The following is a 27,094-nucleotide window of genomic DNA, read 5'->3' as shown; positions in this document are numbered from 1 at the left end:
GATGGAGAGGAATTCACTGTTGGTAACACCACTAATATCGAGGAGCAGTAGTTGTATTGTCCCTTATTGGTGATGGTCATAGCCTGAGATTAGTGTAATGTGAATGTTACTTGTCACTTGTTAGCCCAAGCCTGGATATTGTGCAGATCTTGTTGTATTTGAACATGGACTTCTCTGGTACCTGAGGAGTCGTGAATGGTGCTGAACATTGTGCAACCATTGGTGAACATCTCCACTTCTGCCCTTATGATGGAGGGAGGTTATTTAGGAAGCAGCTGAAGATGGTTGGGTCTAGAACACAACTCTGAGGATCTCCTGTAGAGACGTATTGGAGCTGAGATGACTGACCTCCAGTAACCATGCCCATCTACTTATGTGCCAGGGATGACTCTAAACAGCGGAGAGCTTTCTCCCTGATACCCTTGATTCCAGTTTTTCTAGGATTCTTTGATATCACTCCACATGCCACATATGAATGTATGTTGCTTCTAGAAAGTGTTAATAAACCAAGATTTGATCTTAACTGATTTTTCTTAAATTGGTTGTCAGTCTAGCTATTTTTTTCTTTGAATTGGAGCTTGGAAAGCCTTTCGTTCCCCATTTTTGGCCATGGCATTACCATACAGACAATCAGAAATGACTTCCTAAGCAATCTGTACCTTTTCAATCGCAGAGTGAATTGTTTTGATTCGTTAAAATTTGACACTTTTGCACATGTCCTGCTCATTGCAAAACAGTAAGGTTTTGCACTGTTTCTCTGTTTTCATAGAATCCCTACAGGGGAATCTTACACATGTACATTCAAAAATGTCCTGATATCAATCATCACTTTATTGACAGCAGTGCTGTGGGACATCCTGCAGCCTGTCACATTAGTGAATAGATTGGAACCTCATGGTGAGTGTGTGTGATGGCATTGGGCAGAATCAATAACAGATCGATGTGATGTCACTTTTCTCTGCTAGTTGAGTTGGAGGATATAGTCCGAGTTTCTCTTTTTTTGCAGTATACTTTCTGGGGTATTGGCAGACTCAAGAAGGTGGTGGTGAGCTGCCTTCTTGAACTGCTGCAATGCTTGGAGTGTATGGATACCCACAGTGCTGTTTGGAAGGCAGTTCCAGGACTTCGACCCAGTGACAGTGAAGGAATGGCGACATAGTTTCAAGTTGGGATGGTGACATTGCTGGTCTTCCCATGAACCTGACGCCTTTGCCCTTTGAAGAGCTAGAGTTTGCGTGTTTGGCGGTCCATCAAAGGAGCATTGGTAACTTACTGCAGTGCATCTGGTAGAAATTGGTACACACTGCTGCCACTGAGCATGGTGTTAAAGGAAATGAATGTTGAAGGTGATGGATACTGTATTCTGCCTGGTGCTAAGACTCTTGAGTGTAATGATTCTTGGATTTTGAGGTGTGTATTATTGGAGATGGTCATTGTCTGGTACCTTGGTGGTGCACATGGCAGTTAGAGTGTTGCCTGAGTTAAAGAAAATGTTAGCATGTTAAGACAATGGAGGAATTAGAATTAATCAGGGAATGTAATCTCAAATCATTGAAGTGTGTGGTCGTTTCTGAGGATAGTATAGACAGCAGTAGTTCTTAGGGCTTGTTGGTAGATTATACTCGTGGTTGACCGAAGAGGGTAGTTGTGGCCATGGTTAGTGAGGGCTCCCTGAATGTCAAGCAGTCTCCAGCTTGTAAATGGCTTCACATGACGGGGTTTGAGAGATAGGCTAGGTGTGTGGTTGGGTGGAGGGGCAGATGCTGTTGACAACAACAGTGCAGTTAGAAAGCAGCGAGAAATTGAGTTTTTGTGACCAGGCTAATTGATGGGGGCGCAACAACTCCAAACTCAAAATCTGGCTGCTCCTTTTGTGTGACCATGTCCATCCACTTATCACTTTTGTTTTTGTTAACTTTCAGGGTGAACCTGGAGCCAAGGGGCCTCCTGGGAAAACTGGTCCTATTGGACCACAAGGCACCCCAGGCAAACGTGGCCCAGAGGGTCTCCGAGGTATTCCCGGTGCTCTGGTAAGTTCCATGGTTCTCAAAGGAAGTGGGTAGGCATTGCAGGTACAAGTCCCCTTGCACAAAGTGTTCTAACGGGAAATCTCCCATGCCTCTTTAAGGTGGTTGTGTGAACATTATCACTGGCTGTATTTCACAGTGACACTGTCAGGCATGGTCTCCTGGGAGTTGAGTCCTGATGGGAGAGACACCCTATTCTCTTTTCTCCCTATGCTCGGTTCAAAGGCTACACATCAAAAAATGCTCTGCTTTTACCTTTCTGAGCAAAACAGCACGGCAGTTAAGGATGCTGGGGTCTTCAAATCAGTCCGTGTAGAAGGTCCCTTGAGCCTGTTCTGGATTTTCAGATGTGCTATCCAGTCAATCAATCCCACTGCTGTGTTCTTTCCCTGCCTATTGCACTTTTGGTTGTTACCCTTCAAGTGCTTACCTAATTCCCTTTTGAAAGTTGCTGTTGAACCTATGAACTGTGCCCTGTCAGGCAGCCTGATCCAGATCACAGCGCACACCATGTAAAGGCAGTTTTCCCTTTCTTATGTCTTGTCAGTGTTCTACAAATTGTGCTCCCCAGTTATTGATTCTCCTATCACCTTCCTCCAGACCTACCCCTCCATTAAGGTCTCCCTCAGCCTTCACTGCTTTCAGCAGAACAACTCCAATCTCTAATTTCTCCACATTCATTGTGGCCCTTCATCCCTGTTCCCATTCTAGTGATTCTAGTTCAGGAATGGGACCATTCAGCACTGGCTGACTATCTCTCAGAGGGCAATATCCTGTACTGCACAAGCCAGAGATGGAGGTGATGTGATTCCTGAAGGGTCTGGGAGGTGGAAGCGCACAGAAATCCACAAGAACCAGAAAAGTGTGCAGTAGTTCACAAGCACAGTGAACACATGCTGGGAATGAACTGTGTTAGTTTGCATTGGAGTGCAGCCTGCAGGCAGGTTAGGACATCTCTGACAATACTTTGCGTACTGACCACTGGATCTCCAGAGCCACTGCAGCAGACAGCAAAGCTGTAAATCTCATCCGCTGGCACAAAGAGGCAGATGTGCCACCAGCCCTTGCCTCTCTCCCTCAGCTTCTCTAACCCTCTGCCTCCTGTCCTCCCCTGCCACCTTTCCTCCATTCTTGTCCATTTCCCTGCTTCCCTCTGCCACACTCCATCCCCCTCTGTGTTGTCTTGCTGTCTTACCTCACACTGTTACTGATATCTTGCTTCCTATTCACAGGGTGAACAAGGAACTCCTGGAGTCCCAGGACAGACCGGTCCTCCTGGCCCAATGGTATGTAAAGAATGCAGCTTTTCACTTTACCTCCACTTGAAGCAGAGAGAACATCCTGATTGAAAATGTGTGCAGAGAGAATGTCAGCATCAAGGCACAATTAAACTCCTATTACAGCACTGAGCTCCATGCACATTTGCCTGGTGGGAGTGAGGGGGTGAGAGGTGTGTTTCCAGGTGCTGGGGAGGCTGTGTGGTTTCTGGGTGGGGTCCATTGAAAGCAGGTGTGTCTTTGTAGCTATCCTGATATCTAGTTTCAATGGCTCTCTGGTATCTCACTCTTCCTGACTTTCTTGTATCTCTCTTTTGCTAACTGGTATGTTGAGATAGCTTTGACTCCAGTATCTCTCTGTATCCCAGTCTTCAGTAAGTCTCTGGAATCCCACTGATGCTGGGTCTCTTAAATCTGTTGTATATGGATAGCTAGTAACTTTGTCTACCTGTGTTATATTAGAAAACATATGAAGAATTCTGCAGCCATGTGATGTTAACACTTCTTCACTCTTATTCTTCTTAGGGTCCCCCTGGGTTACCTGGCTTGAAGGGAGATGGTGGCCCTAAGGGAGAGAAGGTGAGACCCACTTGTCACATCGGTTGTGATGCCAGAGAAGTTTTGAGTGTGTGTTCATGTCAAATAGCTTCTCAATGTTAATACCAAAGACTGCAGCAATAAGGCTTTCACTTCAGCACTTGGAAAGCACCTTCCATAACAGCATGGATGAAGCAGGACCATCAACTCCCAGGGAGTCCAAGTAACAGTGTAGACGTGCACATGATGGGCTGAATGGCACCTTCACGTGCAGTAAATTTCTCTTGCCTTTTTCAATGTGTTTGCTAGGATTCCCCGAGAACTTGGATTAAAGCAACATTGCCCATCTGTTGAACCACAGGATACCGTCACTGTCATTGAACCATCTCCACTAATTCCACATAGCATTGATAACAGTTCTTGTTTATATAGTGCTTTGAATGTAGAAAGCAAGAGATGTGGAGAGGCTGAGGGAGGAAGTAGCAGACAGCTGAAGTCACAGCTGCCAGTGGTGAAGTGGTTAAACTCCAGAGTATTTTCTTGATTCACAGCACAAGGGTGTTGCTGGGTGGATCAACATTTATTGCACATGGCTAATTGCCCTAAGAGAAGACACTAGTGCACTGTGTTCTTGACATACTGCATGCCAACTGGTGTATGTGCAGTGCAGTGCAGTGAAGCAACCCAATGACTGTGGAGCAATGGTGATATTTCCAAGCCTGGGTGGAGTTTGACTTGGCGGTGAACTTGAAAGTAGTAGTGCCCCCATATGTTAGCTGTCCTTGGGCCTCGAGATGGTGGACCTTGTTGGTTTGGAAGGTACTGTCAAAGGACCTTCAGGAGTTAGTCACACACATGCCTTTTTCCTAGGACGGTGACGGCGAGCATGAGGGGGCATAGTTTTAAATTGAGGAGTGAAAGAGATAGGACAGATGTCAGAGGTGGTTTCTTTACTCAGAGAGTAGTAAGGGAATGGAACGCTTTGCCTGCAACGGTAGTAAATTCGCCAACTTTAGGTACATTTAAGTCGTCATTGGATAAGCATATGGACGTACATGAAATAGTGTAGGTTAGATGGGCTTCAGATCGGTATGACAGGTCGGCACAACAAGGGCCTGTACTGTGGTGTTATGTTCTATATACGTCCAGAATTAGAGAGGCTCAGATAGGTATTTCTACATTCGAAGGCCTAAATGAACAAATGTGTCCTGTACATAAAAAGGACAAATCCAACCTGGCCAATTACTCCCCATCAGTCTACTCTTGGTCATCAGTAAAGTGATGGAAGGTGTCATCAACACTGCTATCAAGCAGCACCTGCTCAGAAATAACCAAGTCAGTGACACCCAGTTTGGCCTCTGCCAGGACCACCCAGCTTCTGACCTCATTACAGCCTTGGCTCAAACATGGACAAAAGACTGAATTCCAGAATTGAGGTGAAAATGACAGGCCTTGACGTCAAGGCTGCATTTGATCAAGAGTGGCATCAAGGAGCCCTAGCAAAACTAGAATCAGTGGGTGTCAGGGAGCAAACTGTCTGGTGGTCAGAATCATACTTGACACGTAGGAAGTTCATCGTGGTTGTTGGAGGTCAGTCATCTCAGCTCCAGGACATTTCTGCAGGAGTTCCTCAGGATAGTGTCCTCAGCCCAACCATGTTCAGCAGCTTCATTAATGACCTTGCCTTCATCGTAAGGTCACCAATGATTTCACAATTTTCAACAGATACTGAAGCGGTCTATGTTCAAATTCAACAAGATCTGGACAATACCCAGGGCTGGGCTGACAACTGCCAAGTAATAAAGTACCACACAAATGCCAGACTATGACCATCGTGCATAATAGACAATCTAACCACTGCCGTTTGGCATTCAATGGTGTTGCCATCACTGAATCCCCCACTATCAATGGCCTGGTGGCTATCATTGACCAGAAATTCAACTGAACCTGCCACACAGACACAGTGGCACAAGAGCAGGTCAGAAGCTAGGGATACTGCAACAAGTAACTCACCTCCTGACTCCTCAAAGCTTATCTGCCATCTACAAGGCACAAGTCAGGAGTGTGATGGAATACTCCCCACCTGCCTGGATAAGTGCAGCCCCAACAACACTCAAGAAGCTTGACACTATCCAGAGCAAAGCAGCCCATTTGATTGCTACCACATGCACAAGCATCCACTCCTTCCACCACTGATGCTCATTAGCAGCATTGTGTACTATTTACAAGATGCACTGCAGAAATTCAAAAAAGACCCTCAGCATCTTCCAAACTACTGAATTCTTCCATCTGGAAGGATAAGGGTAACAGATACATGGGAACACCACCACCTTCAAGTTCTCCTCCAAGACATTCGTCATCCTGACTTGGAAATGTATTGCCGTTCCTTCCCCATTGTTGGGTAAAAATCCTGGAACTCCCTCCCTAATGTCACTGTGGGTTAACCCACAGCAGGTAGACTGTGGCAGTTCAAGAAGGCAGCTCACCACCACCTTCTCAAGGCAACTAGGGACAGGCAATAAATGCTAGCCAGCCAGTGATTCCCACATCCTACAAATGAATAGAAAAATAAATGCCCAAGTGGAGTAAATGTGTAGGGAAGTGGAAGGACTATGGACTTAGTTGAAAACATGTGGAATCTTTAAAATTAAGGGAATGCTTGACTATGAGCCAAAGTGAATGGGCAAGCACAGGGATACTTGCTGTGAATTGTGACAGGTGGGTAAGCAAAGTTTTGGATTCACTTGTGTTTCTGCAATGCCTCCCTTAGGATTCTTTGTTTTGCCCTCTTTAAATGTTTTACTTATTTGCCACTGCATTTCTCTTTCAGGGGCACCCTGGTCTAATTGGATTGATTGGGCCCCCAGGAGAGCAGGGGGAGAAGGGCGATCGTGGCTCGCCTGGTCCATCGGGAAAAGAAGGACTTAAAGGAGACACTGTAATGATTTGCAACTTTCACTTTTAAAACGAACACTGATTTCCGGCAGTCTTTCAATGCTAACGTTTAACATTCCTGTGTTGTGGTAATGCAGAAATAATCTTTACACCTCCCATGAAGACCCCGCATCTAATTCTTGCTGTTTAAATGGGTGTCAGCCACTACTGGACTAAGGAGGTGTGATATGACTGGCCCTGGGATCCATCTGTTTGATGCTGAGCTTATCATACCTCGATACTCAAGAACTGTGGTGTTAAGGACCCAAGTGACTATTCGTTTGGGGTCAGCAATGACAAAACATGTGCGAAGAGTCATTGGCACATCATGACTGTTATTTCTAACCAGCCATTGGGTCCCAAAGTGTGTTTTCCCAAAATCACTGAATTTCTATGGTGCAGAATGTGGCCATTCAGTCCATTGTGCCTACTCTGGCTCACTGAGCATTTTGACTTAGTGCCAGCCTTCTGTTTCTTTCTTGTAATTCCAGTTCAGTGGAGTTTCATGTCCCTGGTGTCATCAGGTGTGCTCTCATAATTACACTTTGTCATTATACAGTGCTCATGTTAGCAATGTACTCTAACTGCAGTGCTTTTGTACACTGTTGTCATGCAGCCTGTCACAAGGTCCTCATATGTCTGTTAGCATTCACTTGTTCTTGGTCTCCAGGTTTATGAGCTATGGAAAACCCACGTGTAAACTGCAGCCCAACATTGCCATTCCCACGGTCCACTTTCAGAGACTTTTTCTCTCTGTTAAAGTTTCTGCTGATTTCCATATTACCAAAGGTAAACTCTGGCAGCATCTTGTGTACAGAGTATAATTAAAGAAACTAAGGCATTTAGGGATCATGTAGGAAAGCGATGTTCATGGAGAAGATTTCTTATGATCCAGTTGAATGACGTAGCAGGCTCCAAATGACCTACCCTTGCTCTTATTTCTTTGAAGGTCAAATTCTTCCTTCAATTTAATAACAGAAACCTGGTGCAGTTTATATGAAAAAGAAACAGCCGCAAGAGGTTACATTCTGTCTCTAGTCTATCAAAGCCATTCATCTTTTTAATTTCCTCACTCCTTAGCCTTTTTTCAAGTGCCAGAAGTCTCATGACACCAGGTTATAGTGCAACAGATTTACTTGTGATTACAGGCTTTCTGAGCACTGTTCCTTTGTCAGGTGAAGATGCTGACAGCTGAACATTGCAACATTGTAATGTTTACTGCCTAATGTAATTCTAAACTATTAACAAGTGAATGTATAAAACTTCTTTATGTCTGACAGGATAATGTCAAAATTAGTTTCCATTCAATCCTCTTGGAGGTTCCAGCCCAATTCAACCTGCTTCCCCAGACCCCAACCCCTCACCAAAACAAAAAGACAGAACCGATGTGCAAGAGACCATGGAACCTTTTGATACAAATTGTGCAACTCGAGTTTCCATTGTATTTTGGGCTTGCTCGAAGAGTGTACACTGGAAGTTGGCCCCCATCACTGTTTCCAGGACACAAGCGCAAATCAGTGGGAATTAGTTACTGTGACAAATTTCCACTCATTGTACTCATTTCTTGGTCACTGAGGGATGTTTGTTTAAATGTTATCCCAAGGTACCTGTTTCAAAATCTTCTAAATATGTATCATGTTAATTTACTAAGGATTGAACTGTTGTGTACTGATGCAGCTAGACAACGATACCACAAAGTTTTTGAAGGCATTTTTATTTAAAGTCTCCTTGTTCATGGGTGGTGGTTGAGGCTCAGCAATTTTTTTTTGTTATTTGCCAATCAAATCTCATCCAAGTCTTTAACATTAAGCAAGATTTTAAGAGAGGGTATACTGGGGAAATAACCACTTCAGGGGAAGAGAGTGACTAAAGGCCAAAAGATAGTCACTGAGCAATCCAATAGTGAATTGAGAAGAAACCTCTTTTACCCCAGAGAGTGTTGAGATTGTAGGACTCGTTGATATCGAGACTGAGTAGGTATAGATGCATTTAAGAAGCTGAATCAATCACATGAAGGAGAAGCTGTTGTGAAGCATAGATTTAAGGTGGGTTAACTCAGTAACATAAATACCAGCTTGGACTGGTAAGGATAAAACGCCTGTTTCTGTGCCCTATTCTGTGTGCAGTTCTGTGCAGAACATTGCAATACTACACTGTAGCATTAGATTATTACAGTATTTACAGTGTTACAACGTTAGGCTGCACTGGTGAGAATTGGTGTGAGACAATTTTGGGCCTTATCTGTGTTGGCTGGACAAGGAGAGAAGACAGGCAAATAGACAGTGCCATGGATCAGAACAAAAATAAGAGTTATACTGGGAGGAAAATAAAATGCATCAGAGACAAACGGTGAGACAGCAAGGAGAGACAGAGAGAGATAGGGAAAAATTCAAATGAATCGATTCAGAGCACTGAAGCTTAGGGATGAAAGAGAGTGATAAATAGAAAGACAGAAGTGTTGAAAGACATATGTAAAGAGAGGGAGAGAGAGTATAAGAATTGAAAGATATTAGGAATGTTTCCTCATCAAAGAATTGCCACCACAGACAATTGAAAGCAATGGTTCAGTATGTGCAAAGAGATTTCCTCAGTGCTGAGTTAGTGTTTAGTTTTCACCTTGTCTTCTCTTTGGTTCCAGGGTGTTTCCGGTGCAACTGGACCTGTTGGACCTGCTGGTCCTCCTGGATTACCGGTAAGGTTCACTCCTGGCTGCGAGATTAAGTGTATTTGGGCAATTCTGAATGCATCAACAGCTTAAAGCCAGGTAGAGTGTTTTTAGCCCCAGCCCTTTAGTTTCCTGGTTGTCGGGTGTTATGGGAGGGGGTACGGGAAGCGGGGGATCCTCAAGCAAGCCAACACGTCTATTAAAGGGCCACCAGCTTTAATGAAGTTTCTACTGTCACAGGAATATTCATCCGAAGCAAGGGCGTTAAGGAAGAAAGAGTGCATCTTCAAAAGACTCTTGGTCCATTACACTCTGTCCAAGACAACACTTGCACAATGCAGTGATCCAAAATGATCCCTTGACTCAAGACTGAGAGTGCAAGGTTTTTGCCTACTGAAGAGGATTTGAGGTGTGAAGCAGGGAAGTGGGGTGATGACAAAATCAGCCATGATTTCATTGAGTAACAGAGTGGGCTAGAGGGGCTGAATGGCCAACATCTACCCACCTTCAGCTTTGCAAGAGCAATCTTTATTTATGGTGGCAGTAATCATGTAGATATGGCTGTCAGTATGAATTCAGATTTGAATGGCAGTGGCAGTTGACGAACCTCAAGAAACTACTATGCAGGGTAAGACCACTGCTCCACCAATCGTCACCTAAATTCATGATGACTAGTTCATTATGAATGACTGAATTCCTCACTCAACTCTTCCCCCGATCTCCTCCCCCCACCCAACCTAAACAATTCTCGCCATGAGGCCATCTCCAGAATAATGGGAGAAAATAATGCTCCAGGAAATTCAACTCTGATCCAAAGAGGTGATCGAAAGCTGCCGTAGGATCACATGATACCAGCTGCTGTCTCGAAATTTAGAAAGGTGTTTGACTTCTCCAAGATATAATCCCACTCTCTTTGGAAACACAGTGTCAGTACTGTCCACACCAGTCAACAATGCATTTCAAAGGAAATAGACATTCCAAAGATTTCCTGCCACACTTTAGTTGAGTTTTTGAGTGACTGTATATCGCGGGAAGACGTGACAGGGTATTGGAGCACTGTTTGATTGTGTATCAGTTGGCGACCTTTGCACATGTCCATGAAATTGGCCAAACTTGCAGATACTAACAGGAGGATGAGTTTGTTCTGTTAGTATCCCATACCCCCAACTTTCCTGCAGCAAGTTTTCTTTTGTAGAGAAGGTATGCATATCGCTGTCAAGGTATTTATTTTGCCCAGCTCTAATTGCTTTGGAGAAGGTGGTATGGAGCTGCTTGCCTGAACTGCTGCAGTCTTGGGTGGGATCCAAGACACACCTATGTTGTTATAAGGCAAAATACAATGGATGTTGGAAATCTGAAACAAAATAACAATTTTTGGGAGAAATTCAGCAGGTCCGACAGTATCTGTGGAGACAGAAGCAGAATTAATGCTTTGAGTCCAGTGTGATTCTTCAGTTATACAGTCAACTGGTCTCAAAATATTCACCCTGCTTCTCTTTCCTCAGATGCTGCCAGATCTGCTGAATTTCTCTAGCACCTTCTGTTTGTATTACATCCACATTGATATCAAGGAATGAGTTTCAGGATTTGACCCAGTGACAGTATTGGAAAAACAATATAGTTGCAAGCTGGAATGGCATGTGACTCAGGGGGGCCTGCAGTAGGTGGCATCTCCACACATCTGCTGCCCATATCTTTCTAGGTGGTGAAGGTCCCAGGTTTGAAAAGCAAATTGCTGAAGTTTATTTTGTTGACGGTGCCCATTGCTGCCACTCTGTGTGCATGATGGAGGGAGTGAATGCTGGTGGTGGTGGATATGGTATCGATCAAGCAGAATACTTTGTACTGGAAGGTGACCCAGTATCTGTCTGGAGGAACAGGAGGGCCCACCTCAAGAAAGAGACCTCTACATGAACACCTTCACTTGGAGAAGTGTAAAATGTACAAGGATAGTTTGTCCACAATTTTTATGGCAGCTAACAAATGTGCAAATTCTAAAAGATGATCAGTGCTCAAAAGAGTTAATATTACATTTTTAATATATGGATTACTGGTAAAAGACTTGTTTTGCCTTCTTTTTGATAGCAGTTCCATCTGCTGAGTTAACAGGTTGATTTTGGACAATGGAATAAAAGCAAAATACTATGGATGATGGAGATCTGAAATAAAACAGAATATGCTGGAGAAACTCAGCATCAGCGAATAGAGAAACAGTTGATGTTTCAAGTCCTACCTGATTCTTCATGAAGAGTCATCCTGTACTCAGTGTTAACTCTGCTTCTGTCTCCATAGATGCTGCCAGACATGCTGAGTTTCTGCAGCGTTCTGTGTTTGTTTCAGGTTTCCAACATCCTCAGTATTTTGACTAATATTTTTGATTTTGGGGATACCTTGTTTGATACTGGGCTCCCTCAGCTGATTTTCCTGCTGTTGTGGAAGTATACAACATTGCTGCTGCTAGGGATGGCTTCACTGTTGTATTCCTAACATTGTGTTTCTGGTTTCCTCCTTATCTTCCAGGGTCCGCCTGGTCCCAAAGGGTCAAAAGGTTCTCGGGTAAGTCAACTGTTTTCACAACTATGTCCTGAGCTGCCACAGTGGGGGTAACATTGCAATCACTGTCCTGGAGAACCCAGACAGAGAGAACATACCTGTTTTCTGGGATGAAATGTTGATTTCAGGTGTGTGGACCACTAGACTGTTAGGAGAAACACTTTATGACCATAGCTGTGAAGAAGCTCTTTGTAAAGAGGGAGATACAAGTAAGAAGTTGTATAAGTGATCGGACAACATAATTTCGAAGAAAAAGGGATCTCCGCCTGTCGTCCTGGGCCAATGTGTATCTTTCAACCCATTCCACTGGAACAGATAGCCTGGGTAGTTGCAGCCAGGCCATGTAAGGGATTTTACCATGCACAATTTGGCTGTAGTCATTCTCACATTACAACAGTGGCCAAAAATCATATAGTTCTTTAGCTGTAAAATGCTTTAGTGTGGCCCCAAGATTGGAAAGGTCCAAAATTAAGGATTGAAACTCAACGGAGCGACAACTTCTAATATTGAGAGAGATCACCCAGAATTTGCAAGGTCTTCAACTGTTGTCCCTTATTTTGGATTAGAAGCTGAAACAAGCCTATGATTAGAATCAATCTGCTGAATATAACAGATGACTGTTCCATTGCTGCTTCATGTCTTTTTCCAATACATTCAGCTACATCCATCACCCAGCAACTCACTGGGATGTAAGGAGAGTGGACCTTAAGCGTTCACTTCCTCTTCACATCCAGAAGGCAGTTCGAAGTTTGAATGTCTTCTCAGGCTTGGAATGTAGCTTTAGTGATGAGGATAGATTGAAAAAGTTGCATTTGTTCTCCTTGGCCAGATGAAGGCCGAGAGGAGATTCGGTAGAGATTTTCAAAATCCTGAATCGGCTGGATAGAACAGGTAGGAAGAAGCTGGTCTGGCTCAGAAAGGAGAAACAGACGAGAGGGCATTGATTTTAAAATGATGTGCAAACAAAACAAAGGTGATGTGAGAATAATCTTTTTCATACGTCGAGTAGTTATGGTATGGAACGCAAATGGAAATGAGGTGGAGGCAGTTTAAATTGAAGCAGTCAAGATATCATTGGAAGTATATTTGGATAGAATGGTGTGCAGAGTTACGGGGTAAAGACAAGGAATTGACACTAGGGAAGAGAAATATTGGAGGTACAGTGGGCCAAATGATCGCCTTCTAGACCAATATGGTTCTGTGATTCTGAGATGGGGCTGGAGTTATAGTGTAGTGTCTGCGGCCAGATGGCTGTGCAAGGCCAGCCTTTGGTGGGCTACAGAAAAGGAATGGAGTGAGACTTCCATTACTTGGTATTTGGGATACTGAGCAGAACCTGCCCAGCTGGTTTCCATTTTTACTTCTCATATTGATACCCTGTGTTGTGCTCACAGAGCAGTGCTGACCCATACTGCAGCCTTGTCCTCTGCGTAGGTGAGGGTGAGTTTGTGTTGGAACGGTCAATACGACCTTTGAACTGCTCACAATGGATAGAGTCAAGTTTGCTAGGCAGGTTACCAAAGCAGTCTTGGTTCGAGGACTGACAATTTCAGCAGCATTAGTAGCAGTTCCTGCAGCGCCTTTATCCAACCTCTTACGGATTTTCCAAGTCTTTTGTCTGGTGTAACACTAGGAGATTCCCTGGGGATAAGTACTGGTTGCTGACTTGTTTCTGGGGGCTCTTACAATCCAGTCTGCATGATCCTTGTAACATCTCCTGCGTGAAGACCGTTCGTCTGGATTTGCTGAAACAGGGAATGGAGGTGGCACAGTGCAAATCTCCGAGATTGAAGAATAGAACTATATTGTCATTGGTCAGCAGTTGACAGGGCAGTAGCTCAACTGCAACCCCCTCCTCCAACCCCACATTGTCTCCCACCTGTGAATTTTCTTCCATCACTGTCCTGCCTCCTCAGCATCACTGATTTTAATTGCTAAACTATTGGTAGTTGTGCTGTCAGCTTCCTGGGCCCTAAAGCCCTGGGATTCTTTCTCCAAACCTCTCTGCTTCCCCTTTCAGACTCCTTTTAAAATAGGCCTCTCCATCGCAGCCTTTGATCCCATGTCCTGATATCTCCTTAAGTGGCTTGGTGTATGCTTTGGCTGACAAAGCTCATGTAAAATGCTTTGTGAAGTATGACTGTTAAACATGCTATATAAATGAATGTTGTTGTGTTTGACCATGACCCCCCTCTCTCTCTCTTCCTCCTCTGATTCTTGCAGGGTACTGCTGGTCCTAAAGGGCAGCGAGGTGTTACTGGTCCTCCTGGTATTCCTGTAAGTTGAATTGACTGATGGTTTTTGCATGTTTTACAACACTAAACTAGGCTCTGAATCCGGTTGGGGAGGCCTGGAATGTGTTTTCCATGCTCCGATGGCTCAAAGCACTGACGGGTCTGCTTGGCTGCCTGCAGTATTGCACTGCCCAGCTGTCTGTATACTCCTCAACTGGTGATCCATCAGCTTCCAAGAAGCTGAAATCTCTACACCCTACACAGCACATTTGAGGTGGAACTGGCTGGTACAGCAAATGAAAATGGGCCTCAATCAGTTCATGTTCTTCGACTGTAGCCTAGCCGAGGCTGATCCAATCAGAATCTTCTTTCAAAGACCATGCATCAGTTCTAGCTCAGTGTAGATAGGCTGCTTCAGTTTGAGAGATCATAAACATAGCAAGTTTTACAGATACAGAATATTTTGGTATAACTAAAAATATTCCAGACTCTGTGGAACAGTTTAAAGGGAGCTTTAATCGTACCTCACCCTCGGCATTCCCAGTTTTGGGAGTGCTTGATGGCAACAGTGTTGAGGGATCTTTATGTTTACTTCTAGTTTAAAAGAGTGGAGAGAATTTTGCTCAGTGTCTGAGTCCAAATTGTACCTGTTCTGGGTGTGTTTAATGGGCACAGCACAAAGATAGTTTTACTTGTTTACCTCGGTTTAAAAGAGCAGGAAGAGCTGTATCTACTTTGAATTGAGTCGATAAAATGTGGAGCTGGAGAAGCACAGCAGGTCAGGCAGCATCAGAAGAGCAGGAAAGTCAACATTTCTGATCTGGACCCTTCAGCAGGGTGGTGGAGGCGGTATAGAGCTGGATGAAGGTCGATGGAATGGCGATAGGTGGGTGCAGGTAAGGATTTGTAGAGATAGGTCAGTGGGAAGGGTGGAGCAGACAGGTGAGAAGGAAGATGGACAGGTTATATCAGATCAAGGAGTCAAGGGATGAGACAGAAGACTAGACATGGGAATGCGCTGAGGGTGGGGAGATTATGAAGCTGGTGAACTCTATGTTGAGGCCATTGGGCTGTGAGCTCACAAAGTGGAATATAAGGTGTTACTCCTCTGGTTTGTGTGTGGCCTCGTTTTGACAGGCTCATTTTGAGGAGGCTCAGGATGCACAAGTCGCCATGGGAGTGCGAGGGAGAGTTGAAATGGCTGGCAACTGGAAGGTGGTGCAATCAGCACTATCTTCTGGTTGCCCCAATCAACATCATCTTCCGGTTACCAGCCACATTTTATCAACTCTGACTTCCAACATCTGTACATGTTTGGTGAAGACAGTGTGGCCTATGACTTTAATTTTAAAAGAAATAGGGAGAGTTTTAATCTTTATGTAACCCTGCACAGTATCTGTCGTGGGAGTGTTTTATGGCAACAGTGTGGGTGGTTATTTAATGAATATTCAAGCGCATTCTAAATGTTGCTTGCAAATTTGAAAAGGGCTAGTGTAGAGGGAAGCTTTACTCTGTATGTATCTAACCCCGTGCTGTGCCTGCCCTGGAGTATTTGGTATGGACAGTAGAGGATGAACTTTGTTTGATTTTTAACCCCACGTAGAACCTGTCCCCTCAGTGTTTAATCGGGGACAGAGCAGCGTCCATCTTCAGTGTAGATGGAGCTCTATTTTATATCTCACCCCATACTGTACTTGTTCTTCAGTGTTTGTTATGTATCAAATGCAGTCCTGTCACTGTCCTGGGAATGTTTGATGGTGGACTGCTTACAGTGAGTTAATCTGTAGTTAACCTGTATTTGTGCAGGACCTGTCCTGAGAAGATTTCATGCAGTGTTGTTAGAGTTTAATTTCAGTTCAGAAGGGTACTGTGAGATTTACTTTCAGTTTTAAATAGTGGAGGGTGATTTTTTTAATCAGATTCTAGCTCAATGCTGACCATGATTTGGCTATTTCAAAAGCGCTAGTGTAGGGGCATCTTTATCTTATATGTAACCTCATGTTGTTCCTGTCCTTCAATGATTGAAGCTTTAATTTTGGTTTATAAGAGTAGCAGAAACTTTACTTTCAGTGTAAAGAAAGAAAATCTACATTCAGTTTAAGTCAAAAGAAATTTACATTCAGATCAGGACACTAGAGGGGGCTTTACTCTTATGTCGAACTCTGTACTGTCACTGTCTCGAGAATGTTTGATGGGGGCAGTGTAGAGCAGGCTTTACTCTGTGCCCAGTCGCATGCTGTCCCTGTTCTGGCAGTGTTTGAGGCCAGTATTGAGGAAGCTTTATTTTCCATTTAAAAGAGTGGAGGGCAATGATGGTTGTGCTGTATCTCCCCTGGGAGTGTTTGATGGGACAGTGCAAAGGGAGCTTAACTCTGTACCTAACGCTGTGCTATACTTGCCCGGCAGAGAGTTTGATGGGATAGTGCAGAGAGAGCTGAATCAATTTTTATCTCCACATAACAGGCACTGCTCACTGATCCAGTTATCACATTTCAATCTTTGCCTCTCCATTGAAACGTAGGGTCCACCAGGTGAAGTAATTCAACCACTGCCCATCCAGAGGAGCAAGAAGAGCAAACGCTCAGTATCCATTGATGGCAGCAAGATGGACCCCGATGATCAGGTGATGGGAGATGAAATCCTGGACTACGCTGATGGCATGGAGGAAATCTTTGGATCGTTGAACTCGCTAAAGGTGGAGATTGAACAAATGAGGCACCCCATCGGATCAAAGGAAAATCCCGCGCGCACTTGCAGGGACCTGCAGCTCTGTCATGAAGACTACCAGGATGGTACGTGTTCGTGGAGTCTTAAACCTTATGACCACTATGGCACTGACCCTCTGATAGTGCGGCGCTCCCTCAGGACTGACCCTCCGACAGTGCGGCGCTCCATCCTTGCTGCTGACCTAAAATCGAGGGGGTCTGTCACTGGATGTTTGATTTTGAGTATTTGACTGGGTGTTTACTGGGTTTCAGCGGTATGTTCTCTGCAGAGTGAACCAAGGTGACCCGTAGGTGACACATAATGGAGACCACTGCATAGCTACCATTTAGACTACTTTGAATTGCAAGTTGATGGGGATTCTAGCCATGCTGTTGAACCTCTGCAGTTTCAAGAGCAAACAGCCCAGAGTCTGTACTCAACTCCCTCATCCCCTCTCCGGGTTTGATAGGGACACTTGAAACTGGCATTTTAAACCTGACTGCCGCTCTGAAAGCGACTGCAAACTCACCTCCTCTCTGTGACTCTTGCTCTTCTCCCAATGTCCCCAGTGCCCAATCTTCCTCGCACCTTGCCGAAGTGGAGATTTTCAGGAAAAGTCATTAACTGGATGTGAGTTTGCTCGCTGAGCTGGAAGGTTAGTTTTCAGACGTTTCATCACCATTCTAGGTAACATCATCAGTGAGCCTCCGACGAAGCGCTGGTGTTACGTAGTGTCGCTACCTGGAACACCAACCTACAGATTAGCCAAGGAACTACACCAAAGACTAAAACACCTAGTAGAAGACTCCCACCACTCCATTCGCTCCACCCAAGAATTCCTGAACACCATCAAAGACACCAAGATAGAAGAGGATGAAATAATGGTCTCCTTTGACGTAACAGCCCGGTTCACATCCATCAACATCAACCTGGCCAAAGAAACACTGACTACACTATTAGAAGAACCGAAGACACATACTCCAGACACCACCAACCTCATCAGCAAGGACAACATCATCAAGCTAGTGGACCTATGCCTCACCACCCACTTCACTTTCAATAACAAAACCTACAGACAAACCAACGGTACACCCATGGGATCTCCGATATCAGGGTTCTTAGCAGAGGCAGTAATGCAGAGACTCGAACAAACAGCTCAGCCAATCATCCAACCCAAACTTTGGGTCCGCTATGTAGATGACACCTTTGTCATCACTAAACAAAACAAATTAGAGGAAACCTTCAAGACCATCAATAATACCCTTACTGGCATAACGTTCACTAAAGAGGAGGAAAACAACAGCAAACTGTCATTCCTAGATGTCACAGTAGAGCGAACAGCCAATGGGGAACTTCAAACCAGCGTCTACAGAAAAACAACACATACGGACCAAATACTGAACTACAGGAGCAACCATCCCAACACCCACAAACGAAGCTGCATTAGAACATTATTCCAACGAGCCACCACACACTGCAGCACAGAGGAACTACGCAGAGCAGAACAAAATCACCTATACAGCGTATTCAAAAAGAATGGGTACCCTATGAACACAGTCCGCCGAATCCTCAGCAATAAACCCAAACAAACAGACAAAACGGGCTCAGAAACCATAACCACTCTCCCCTACATCAAAGACATTTCCGAAATGACTTCCAGACTACTCGGACCTCTTGGCATCAGGGTAGCCCACAAACCCACCAACACACTAAAACAGCAGCTAATGTACTTAAAAGACCCGACACAGACAACAAACAAAACAAACGTCATCTACGAAACACCTTGCAAGAACTGTGACAAACACTACATTGGACAAACTGGCAGAAAGCTAGCCACCAGGATACGTGAACATCAACTAGCCACAAAACGACATGACCCACTATCACTCGTATCCTTACATACAGATAAGGAAGGACACCACTTTGATTGGGACAACACATCCATCCTAGGACAGGCCAAACAGAGACACGCACGAGAATTCCTAGAGGCATGGCATTCCAACCGGAACTCCATCAACAAACACATTGATTTGGAGCCAATCTACCATCCCCTGAGAAAAAGAACAGGAAATGACATCACCAATGCAGGAAATGACATCACCAACCCAAGGAAACCTAACCAGATAAATAGAAAGCGGGACATAACACCAGCGCTTCGTCGGAGGCTCACTGATGATGTTACCTAGAATGGTGACGTAACGTCTGAAAACTAACCTTCCAGTTCAGTGAGCAAACTCACATCCAGAACCTCAACCTGAGCTACAAATCTTCTCAAAACTCACTAAAGTCATTAACCAAGGGCAAATGATGTGGCTTAAATTGGTAAACTGTGTTCCTGCTCAGAGGCATCCCGATTGAAGAAGGATGGAGAACAAGAGTGTTTCCTGGCCAACATCCCCCCCTCAACAACCTTTAATTCATTAACTGAGTATTGATTCGTCCTGTTGATTATTTGGGATCTTTCTATGAGTGATACTGTAACCAGGCCTGTCCACAGCAACCGGATTTCTATTCATAGTAAGGCCCTTCCTGGGCACTGAGTTGTTCTCATGTCTAACCTTTGTGAATGGTTTGTGCTTTCTAATCTTTCTTCTCTCTTCACCCCATCCATCCTCAGGTGAATACTGGATTGATCCAAATCAGGGCTGTGCAGCAGATTCCTTCAAGGTATACTGTAACTTCACTGCAGGCGGAGAGACCTGTATCTTCCCAGATAAGAAATCAGAAGGGGTGAGTGGAGACTCTATAGTTGTTGGAGAAAACTTCAATTGTTGCTCCACACCCCATCTTGGTCACTCACATATATCCCCATCTGCGCACGCTGTATGTCTATCCCAGACCCTCTTTCTCTTCCCCTCTCAACTCTGTACCCATCTGCCCAACTCTCTCTTTACCCTCCCATGCTGTTCCACTGTTCCCCTCTAACTCACCTTCCCTCTAATTCCCTTTTCCAGCCCTCACCCCCTCCCTGACAAATTCTTCCGCACCACTACTGTCTATCTCCTTTGCTGTCTACCTTAACCTCCCTTCCCTCATATTCCTTCTCTTCTTATCTCTCTGGTGCTTCCACCTCGCTGCTGTTTCTCCTGGTTTTCTCCTTCACTCCCATTTCCATCTATTTTACTTTCTTTTTTATCTCTTTTCTCCTGCTCTCTCTCTCTTCCCCCTCCCTTTTAGACCATAAGACCATAAGACATAGGAGTGGAAGTAAGGCCATTTGGCCCATCAAGTCCACTCCATCATTTAAATCATGGCTGATGGGCATTTCAACACCACTTTCCTGCACTCTCCCCATAGCCCTTGATTCCTTTTGAGATCAAGAACTTGTCGATCTCTGCCTTGAAGGCATCCAACGTCCCGGCCTCCACTGCACTCTGCGGCAATTAATTCCACAAGCCCACCACTCTCTGGCTGAAGAAATGTCATCTCATTTCAGTTTTAAATTTACCCCCTCTAATTTTAAGGCTGTGCCCACGGGCCCTAGTCTCCCCGCCTAACGGAAACAACTTCCTAGCGTCCACCACGTCTAAACCATACATTATCTTGTAAGTTTCTATTAGATCTCCTCTCACCCTTCTAAACTCTAATGAGTACAGTCCCAGGATCCTTAGCCGTTCATCATACGTTAAAACTACCATTCCAGGGATCATCCATGTGAATCTCCGCTGGACACGCTCCAGGGCTAGTATGCCCTTCCTGAGGTGTGGGGCCCAAAATTGGACACAGTATTCTAAATGGGGCCTAACTAGAGCCTTATAAAGCCTCAGAAGCACATCCCTGCTTTTATATTTCAACCCTCTTGAGATAAACGACAACATTACATTCACTTTCTTAATTAGGGAATCTACCTGCAAGTTAACCTTTAGAGAATCCTGAACCAACACTTCCAGATCCCTTTGCACTTCTGATTTGCGAATTTTCTCACCGTTTAGAAAATAGTCCATGCCTGTATTCTTTTTTCCAAAGTGCAAAACCTCACATTTATTCACATTGAATTTCATCAGCCATTTCCTGGACCACTCTCCTAAACTGTCTAAACTTTCTGCAGCTTCCCCACCTCCTCAGTACTACCTGCCTGTCCACCTATCTTCGTATCATCAGCAAACTTCGCCAGAATGCCCCCAGTCCCTTCATCCAGATCATTAATATATAAGGTGAGCAGCTGTGGCCCCAACACTGAACCCTGCGGGACACCGCTCGTCACCGGTTGCCATTCCGAAAAAGAGCCTTTTATCCCAACTCTCTGCCTTCTGTCAGACAGCCAATCCTCAATCCAAGCCAGTAGCTCACCTCGAATACCATGGGCCCTCACCTTGCTCAGCAGCCTCCCGTGAGGCACTGTATCGAAGGCCTTTTGGAAGTCTAGATAGATAGCATCTACTGGGTTTCCCTGGTCAAACATACTTGTTACCTCTTCAAAGAATTCTAACAGGTTTGTCAGGCACGATCCCCCCTTACTAAAACCATGCTGACTTGTTTTAATCTGACCCTGCACTTCCAGGAATTTAGAAATCTCATCCTTGACAATGGATTCTAGAATTTTACCAACTACCGAGGTTAGGCTAATCGGCCTATAATTTTCCATCTTTTGCCTTGATCCTTTCTTAAACAAGGGGGTTACAACAGCAATTTTCCAATCATCTGGGACTTTTCCTGATTCCAATGACTTTTGAAAGATCACGACCAAAGACTCTGCTATTTCCTCAGCCACCTCCCTCAGAACTCTAGGATGTAGCCCATCGGGGCCAGGAGATTTATCTATTTTTAGACCTTTTAGTTTTTCTAGCACTTTCTCTTTTGTAATGCCTACCGTACTCAACTCTGCCCCCGACTCTCCCTAATTGTTGGCATACTACTCATGTCTTTCACTGTGAAGACTGACGGAAAGTACTTATTAAGTTCTTCAGCTATTTCCTTATCTCCCATCACTAGCCTTCCAGCATCAAATTGGAGCAGCCCAATATCTACTTTTGCCTCTCATTTGTTTCTTATGTATTGAAAGAAGCTTTTACTATCATTTCTAATATTACTAGCTAGCCCACCTTCATATTTGATCCTCTCCTTCCTTATTGCTCTCTTTGTTATCCGCTGTCTGTTTTTGTAGCCTTCCCAATCTTCTGATTTCTTGTCCCTTTTTCCTCTAACCTGTTTTCCCTCTATCTTATACCACTCCTCCACACTCTGTTCTCCCACTCACTCATCTCTGTCACCACTCTTTCTCCTTCTTTACCCCTCTAACCCCCTTTCCCTCCATTCCACTTTCGTCTTATTGATCATCCCTCCCCAACTTTGTCTTCCTTGTCCCCACTCTTTCCTCTTTTTTTCACTTTAAGCAGCTTTCCCTCTATTCCTCTTTTCCTCCTTTTGTCTCTGCCCCGACTCTCTCTTACCCTTCCATACTCTCCTCTATTCCTCTCTCAACCCATTTCCCTCTATCTCCCTTTTTTCCTTACTCCTCTCACTCCCTCTGTCTTACCTCTCCTCATACTTTCTCCGTTTTCCTGTCTCTCCCTCCTTTCCCACTCTCACCCTGTCCCTCCTTTCCTGTTTCCCCTCTTTTCTCTGACTGGATTTTTAACTGGAAGATGGGCATTATAGACCGAAGGCTTGGGGATTATAGACGGGTGGGGATTGTATATCAGAGATTTGGGGACTATTAACCAAAGAGTGGAGATTGTTGTCCGGAGGTTTGTGGACTGTTAAAATTGGAGAGTCGAGATTATAAACTGGAGTTTTGGGGATTATTGACCGGAGGGTGGAGACTGTAGACCAGAGGTTTGGAGAATATTAGATTGGAGATCTGAGGACTATTCACTGGAGTGATGGGGAATGTTGACCAGAGTGATGGTGACTATTGACCAGAATTTTGGGGAATATTGGTCAAAGGATGGAGAAGATTATGTTTGGGTTTGTGAAATATTGGCCATAGGGTGGGAAATATTAGCCAGAGAGTTGGAGAATATTGATTGGAAATTCAGGGAATATTGGCTGGAGCAGGGCGAAAGGCCAATAATTGGGAGGGCTAAGGGTTTCTCCTCTTTGCCTTTATTGGTTCTGATCGCAGCGAAGAATTTCAAAGCTGGAACAGACTATGTTTTGTCGTTGTTCTTCAGGTGAAGATGTCTTCCTGGAACAGCGAGTATCCAGGAGCCTGGTTCAGTGAGTTCAAACGAGGAGCACAGGTAAGAACTGTGAACTCTGTGCAAGAAGGTCAGGGGGTGGTGGTGTGGGTGAGAGGAGGAGTCAGAATACAGACCACATGCGATTTATAAAATAAGGAAAGGTTTGTGTCCAAGCACACACTGTCTATCTGTGACAGACTTTGTTCCTCTCATACCTACAATGTCAGACTTCAGCTGTGGTAAACACCACAGTGTCTACTGGATTATCAGGAGCACAAGTCAGGGATAGGACAGTGTGAGGTTTTGCTGTCTGTCATATAGGAAGTGGTAAACCATGAGCAGATATTTGAAAATGATACCAGGATGTGTACATGTTGATGTGCACTTACCAACACGCATAATCAGGCACAAACAGATACCCATGTATATAGCTACATACAGGTGTGTGTGTGTGTGTGTGTGTGTGTGTGTGTGTGTGTGTGTGTGTGTGTGTGTGTCGGTCTGTATCCAAGCAGTAAATTCCCACCGTCTGTATCTGCAGCATTTGAACATTTTCTTACCTGTGCACAGTGTTTCGTGGCTGGTGTTTGCTGAGGTGCATATGTCACAAGACACAACCATTTTGTTGTATCTGTCTCTGTGTCTGCCCATGTGCCTACTTGTCTCTCTGTGTGTATCTGTCATCCCTGTGTCTATATTTGCACCTCTGTCTTTGTCAGAGGGTCAGTGCTGAAGGAGTGCTGCACTGTCAGAGGGTCAGTAGTGAGAGAATGCTGCATTGAAAGAGGGTCATTGCTGAGGGAATTATGCACTGTCAGAGCATCAGTCCTGAGGGAGGTTGGTACTGACAGAGTGCTAATGTGTCGAAAAGTCAGTACTTAGGGAGTGCTGCACTGTTGGAGGGTCAGTGCTGTGAAAGTTCTCTGATAGAGGAGGTGTGTTTCATCTGAGTGTTAAAGAAAGGAACCATCAGCTTTGAGAGGTCAATGTAAAATATCCTTCAGTTCACTGTTTCAAAGCAGAGATTGTCACTGCTTTCAGATCTCCTGGGACAACATTGTTTCCTGTAATCAGTATCATTAAACAGTTGAGTTGGGCATTTATCATAATGCTGTTTGAGGAATCTTTTTGTACATACATGAGTATTATGTTACCAATAACAGTGAGCCACAATTTCAAACAAATCACTCTTTCTCTGTGAAGAGCTCTTGACATTTTGAGTGTTGAAAAGTGAAACATTAAAACAATTTCTTTCTTCATTAACCTCCCGAACAGCTTTCCTACGTGGACTCAGACAATAACCCAGTTGGTGTCGTCCAGATGACCTTCTTGAGATTGCTGAGTGTGTCAGCTCGCCAGAACTTCACTTATCACTGCCATCGCTCAGTAGCCTGGCACCACCTGGCAGCCAATAGCTATGACAAAGCCATGCGTTTCCTTGGATCCAATGATGAGGAGATGTCATTTGATAACAACCCCTACATCAAAGCCATTATGGATGGCTGTGCGGTCAGTCTCAGCTCTCACAACCTGCCAGACATTTTCCATTTCTCTGGGAGGTCTAGTTACTAAATGTGAAAGGAATTTGGCAATGGTGGGTCAATGCAGATAGAACTTTACGTTGTACCTAACCGTGTGCTGCCCCTGTCCTGGGGGTGTGTAATGCGGTAGTGTTGAGTGTCGTTTACTTTTAGTTTCTCTTCAGTTTAACAGAGTAGAAGAATCTTTACTCTGTATCCAAGCCTGTGCTGTTCCTGTCCTGGAAGTGTTTGATGTGACAGTGTAGAGAGTTTACTCTGGATCCAATCTAGAAAAAATTGGTGGAAATCAGGAGTTTACACCCAGGTGGGAGGGAAGGGATTGGATGAAATGATACATTTCATTTGGGAAAGTGAGAAAAGCTGGTCAGTACCTGGAGATTAAACCCAGGAGTGAGAATGGGAAGGCGAAACCACAGGTAAAAGCTGTGAGATGGAGACAGTCTGCACAGGTTTTTGAATGGGGTTGATGTGGCATGAGATTTGTTCCTGTTGTGATTGACTTCTGCTAACTCTTTCTCTTTCATGTTCTACTCCAGCTGAGGAAGGGAAATGACAAAACTGTCCTAGAGATCAACACTCCACAAGTCGAGCAGATGCCTTTTGTCGACGTGCTGTTCACAGACTTTGCGGAACCCAACCAAAAGTTTGGATTTGATGTGGGACCCGTCTGCTTCCAGGGATAAAATGACGATTAGAATAAAACAAACACACACATCCCACCCCACCGCGACTAGTGTCACTATCACCGCCACCGACCCTTCCTCGTCCTGCCCACCATTAATCAGTCCTACGACCAATATCACCCAGGGGAGAAAAGAGAAAATTGCAGCCAGTGATTTGTCCCTGATGATTGATTGTGTTCTCCTGGCTGAAGATCCTCAGAGAACGGTTATGTGTGTGCCAACAAGAACACAGAAACATACACGCCAAATTATCTCCCATTTCCCTCCACTGTACTGCCCCTTTAAGACCAACTTCCCTTTGGTGGTAGTGTGCTGGTATGAGGCGGGATTAATTTTTCCAAGAAGACCGGCGAGATGATAAATGTGTTTCTTCTGTTCTTTTTTTAATTAAAAAATTGTTCTCCATAGATTGTAATATAAAAAAACCACAACAGAGAGAGAGAGACAATATTATTTAAATTCGCAAACCTGCCGTAAATTGAACCAAACAGTAAAGAAATGATGAAATTAAGTCTGTGAAGCTTTACTAGTAAATATGGTGCTCCAAAATTGTATTTACTCTCCTTTTTTTAAAAAAAGAAAAGGTGCTCAGAGTGTTATATGTTTGTAAGTATTTTTTATTTCTAATGTAAAATATATCTATAAATTGCTGCTTGTTGTGTTAATTTTCTGTATAGAAACCCCTGAAGGTGGCTGACATGTGGTTTTAAAATAAAATTCTGCTCTTCCCTCTCACTCTCACCTTGCTTTTACTCTGCTCTCCTAAACATGCTTACTAACCCATGCCCTCCCTATGTCCCAATGCCACCTCCTTGTTTTCCTTCTCTCTCTCTCTCTCTCTCCTCTCTCTCTCTCTCTCTCTCTCTCTCTCTCTCTCTCTCTCTCTCTCTCTCTCTCTCTCTCTCTCTCTCTCTCTCTCTCTCTCTCTCTCTCTCTCTCTCTCTCTCACACATACACTTTCTTTGCCTACCTTGCATTTTATACTCTTTGCCACAGCAGCCCACATCCCCTCCTCCCCTCTGACATTACAGATCCTGGTTTGAGCAGGGCACAAAGCTTACTGCGCTTTCACTCACCCTGATGCTTTTTTTTGTTTCCTTGTCACATTTTACTTCTTTCGGTCTGAGAGATTAACTGTAGGCGTTGTGTGGTAGGTCATCCGCTGTACTGTACTGTGTCTGAGTGGAGCGAATCTTTTAATAGATCGTAAATCACCAACTCTACCCTGACTGGCTTTTCTTTTATTGTCAATTTTGATTTTATTTCTCCTTGCTGCAGAGGAGTATACCAAAACAGTCATTAAAAGCATCTGCTTCGTGTGTTCATCCAAATTAGGAGTAGAGTCAGACCGTTCACCCGTCAAGCTGAGTCCACCATTCACTAAGATCATAGTTGATCTTTGCTTTTCAAGTTCACATTCACATCTGTCCTCCATAACCTTTGATTGTCTAGCCTTATAGACTTTGGACCCTCCTCAAGTTGGGTTTAGACATTCTCTCAAAGAGAGTCAGAAGGTTGGGGGATTAAGGCGCGCTGCACACACACTATTGCAGAAGTTTAGTGAAATGCTGAGGGAATGCTGTACAGCCATGGATGCTGTCTTTGGGATGTGATAAACTGGGAGTGGAGGGGTCATCTGTCCTACCAGATGTGCATCAGATATCCCATGCCCACAATTTTGAAGAAGAACCGGTGCATGAATTAGGGGGATGCGGTGTGCGGGTTGTAGTCATTTGAGCTCGCAAATTCTTCTAAGCACTCCAATGTCATATGAAACCTATTATTTCCCTATTTTCCCTGTTTGTGGGTCCTCCC

At 44.4% G+C, this 27,094-nt stretch overlaps 1 protein-coding gene across 5 annotated transcripts in view; it reads left to right on the top strand.

The window, feature by feature from the left end:
• LOC125467727 (collagen alpha-1(V) chain-like) overlaps window positions 1-26,497 on the top strand; it is a 256,531-nt gene extending 230,034 nt beyond the window's left edge. For all 5 annotated transcript variants that reach the window (XM_059639782.1, XM_059639785.1, XM_059639787.1 and 2 more), the window contains 12 exons: window positions 1,923-2,030; window positions 3,260-3,313; window positions 3,830-3,883; window positions 6,672-6,779; window positions 9,414-9,467; window positions 11,961-11,996; window positions 14,217-14,270; window positions 16,749-17,019; window positions 19,551-19,663; window positions 23,047-23,115; window positions 24,331-24,564; window positions 25,133-26,497. In XM_059639782.1, coding sequence (XP_059495765.1) covers window positions 1,923-2,030; window positions 3,260-3,313; window positions 3,830-3,883; window positions 6,672-6,779; window positions 9,414-9,467; window positions 11,961-11,996; window positions 14,217-14,270; window positions 16,749-17,019; window positions 19,551-19,663; window positions 23,047-23,115; window positions 24,331-24,564; window positions 25,133-25,279 — 1,302 coding nt within the window. In that variant the 3' untranslated portion in view covers window positions 25,280-26,497. The remainder of the gene's footprint in view (window positions 1-1,922; window positions 2,031-3,259; window positions 3,314-3,829; window positions 3,884-6,671; window positions 6,780-9,413; window positions 9,468-11,960; window positions 11,997-14,216; window positions 14,271-16,748; window positions 17,020-19,550; window positions 19,664-23,046; window positions 23,116-24,330; window positions 24,565-25,132) is intronic.
• Window positions 26,498-27,094: the final 597 nt, after the last annotated feature.

This window comes from Stegostoma tigrinum, chromosome 34 (genome assembly GCF_030684315.1).
Source record: "Stegostoma tigrinum isolate sSteTig4 chromosome 34, sSteTig4.hap1, whole genome shotgun sequence".
Classification (NCBI taxonomy): domain Eukaryota; kingdom Metazoa; phylum Chordata; class Chondrichthyes; order Orectolobiformes; family Stegostomatidae; genus Stegostoma; species Stegostoma tigrinum.
This window is presented reverse-complemented; position numbering and strand designations above follow the sequence as displayed.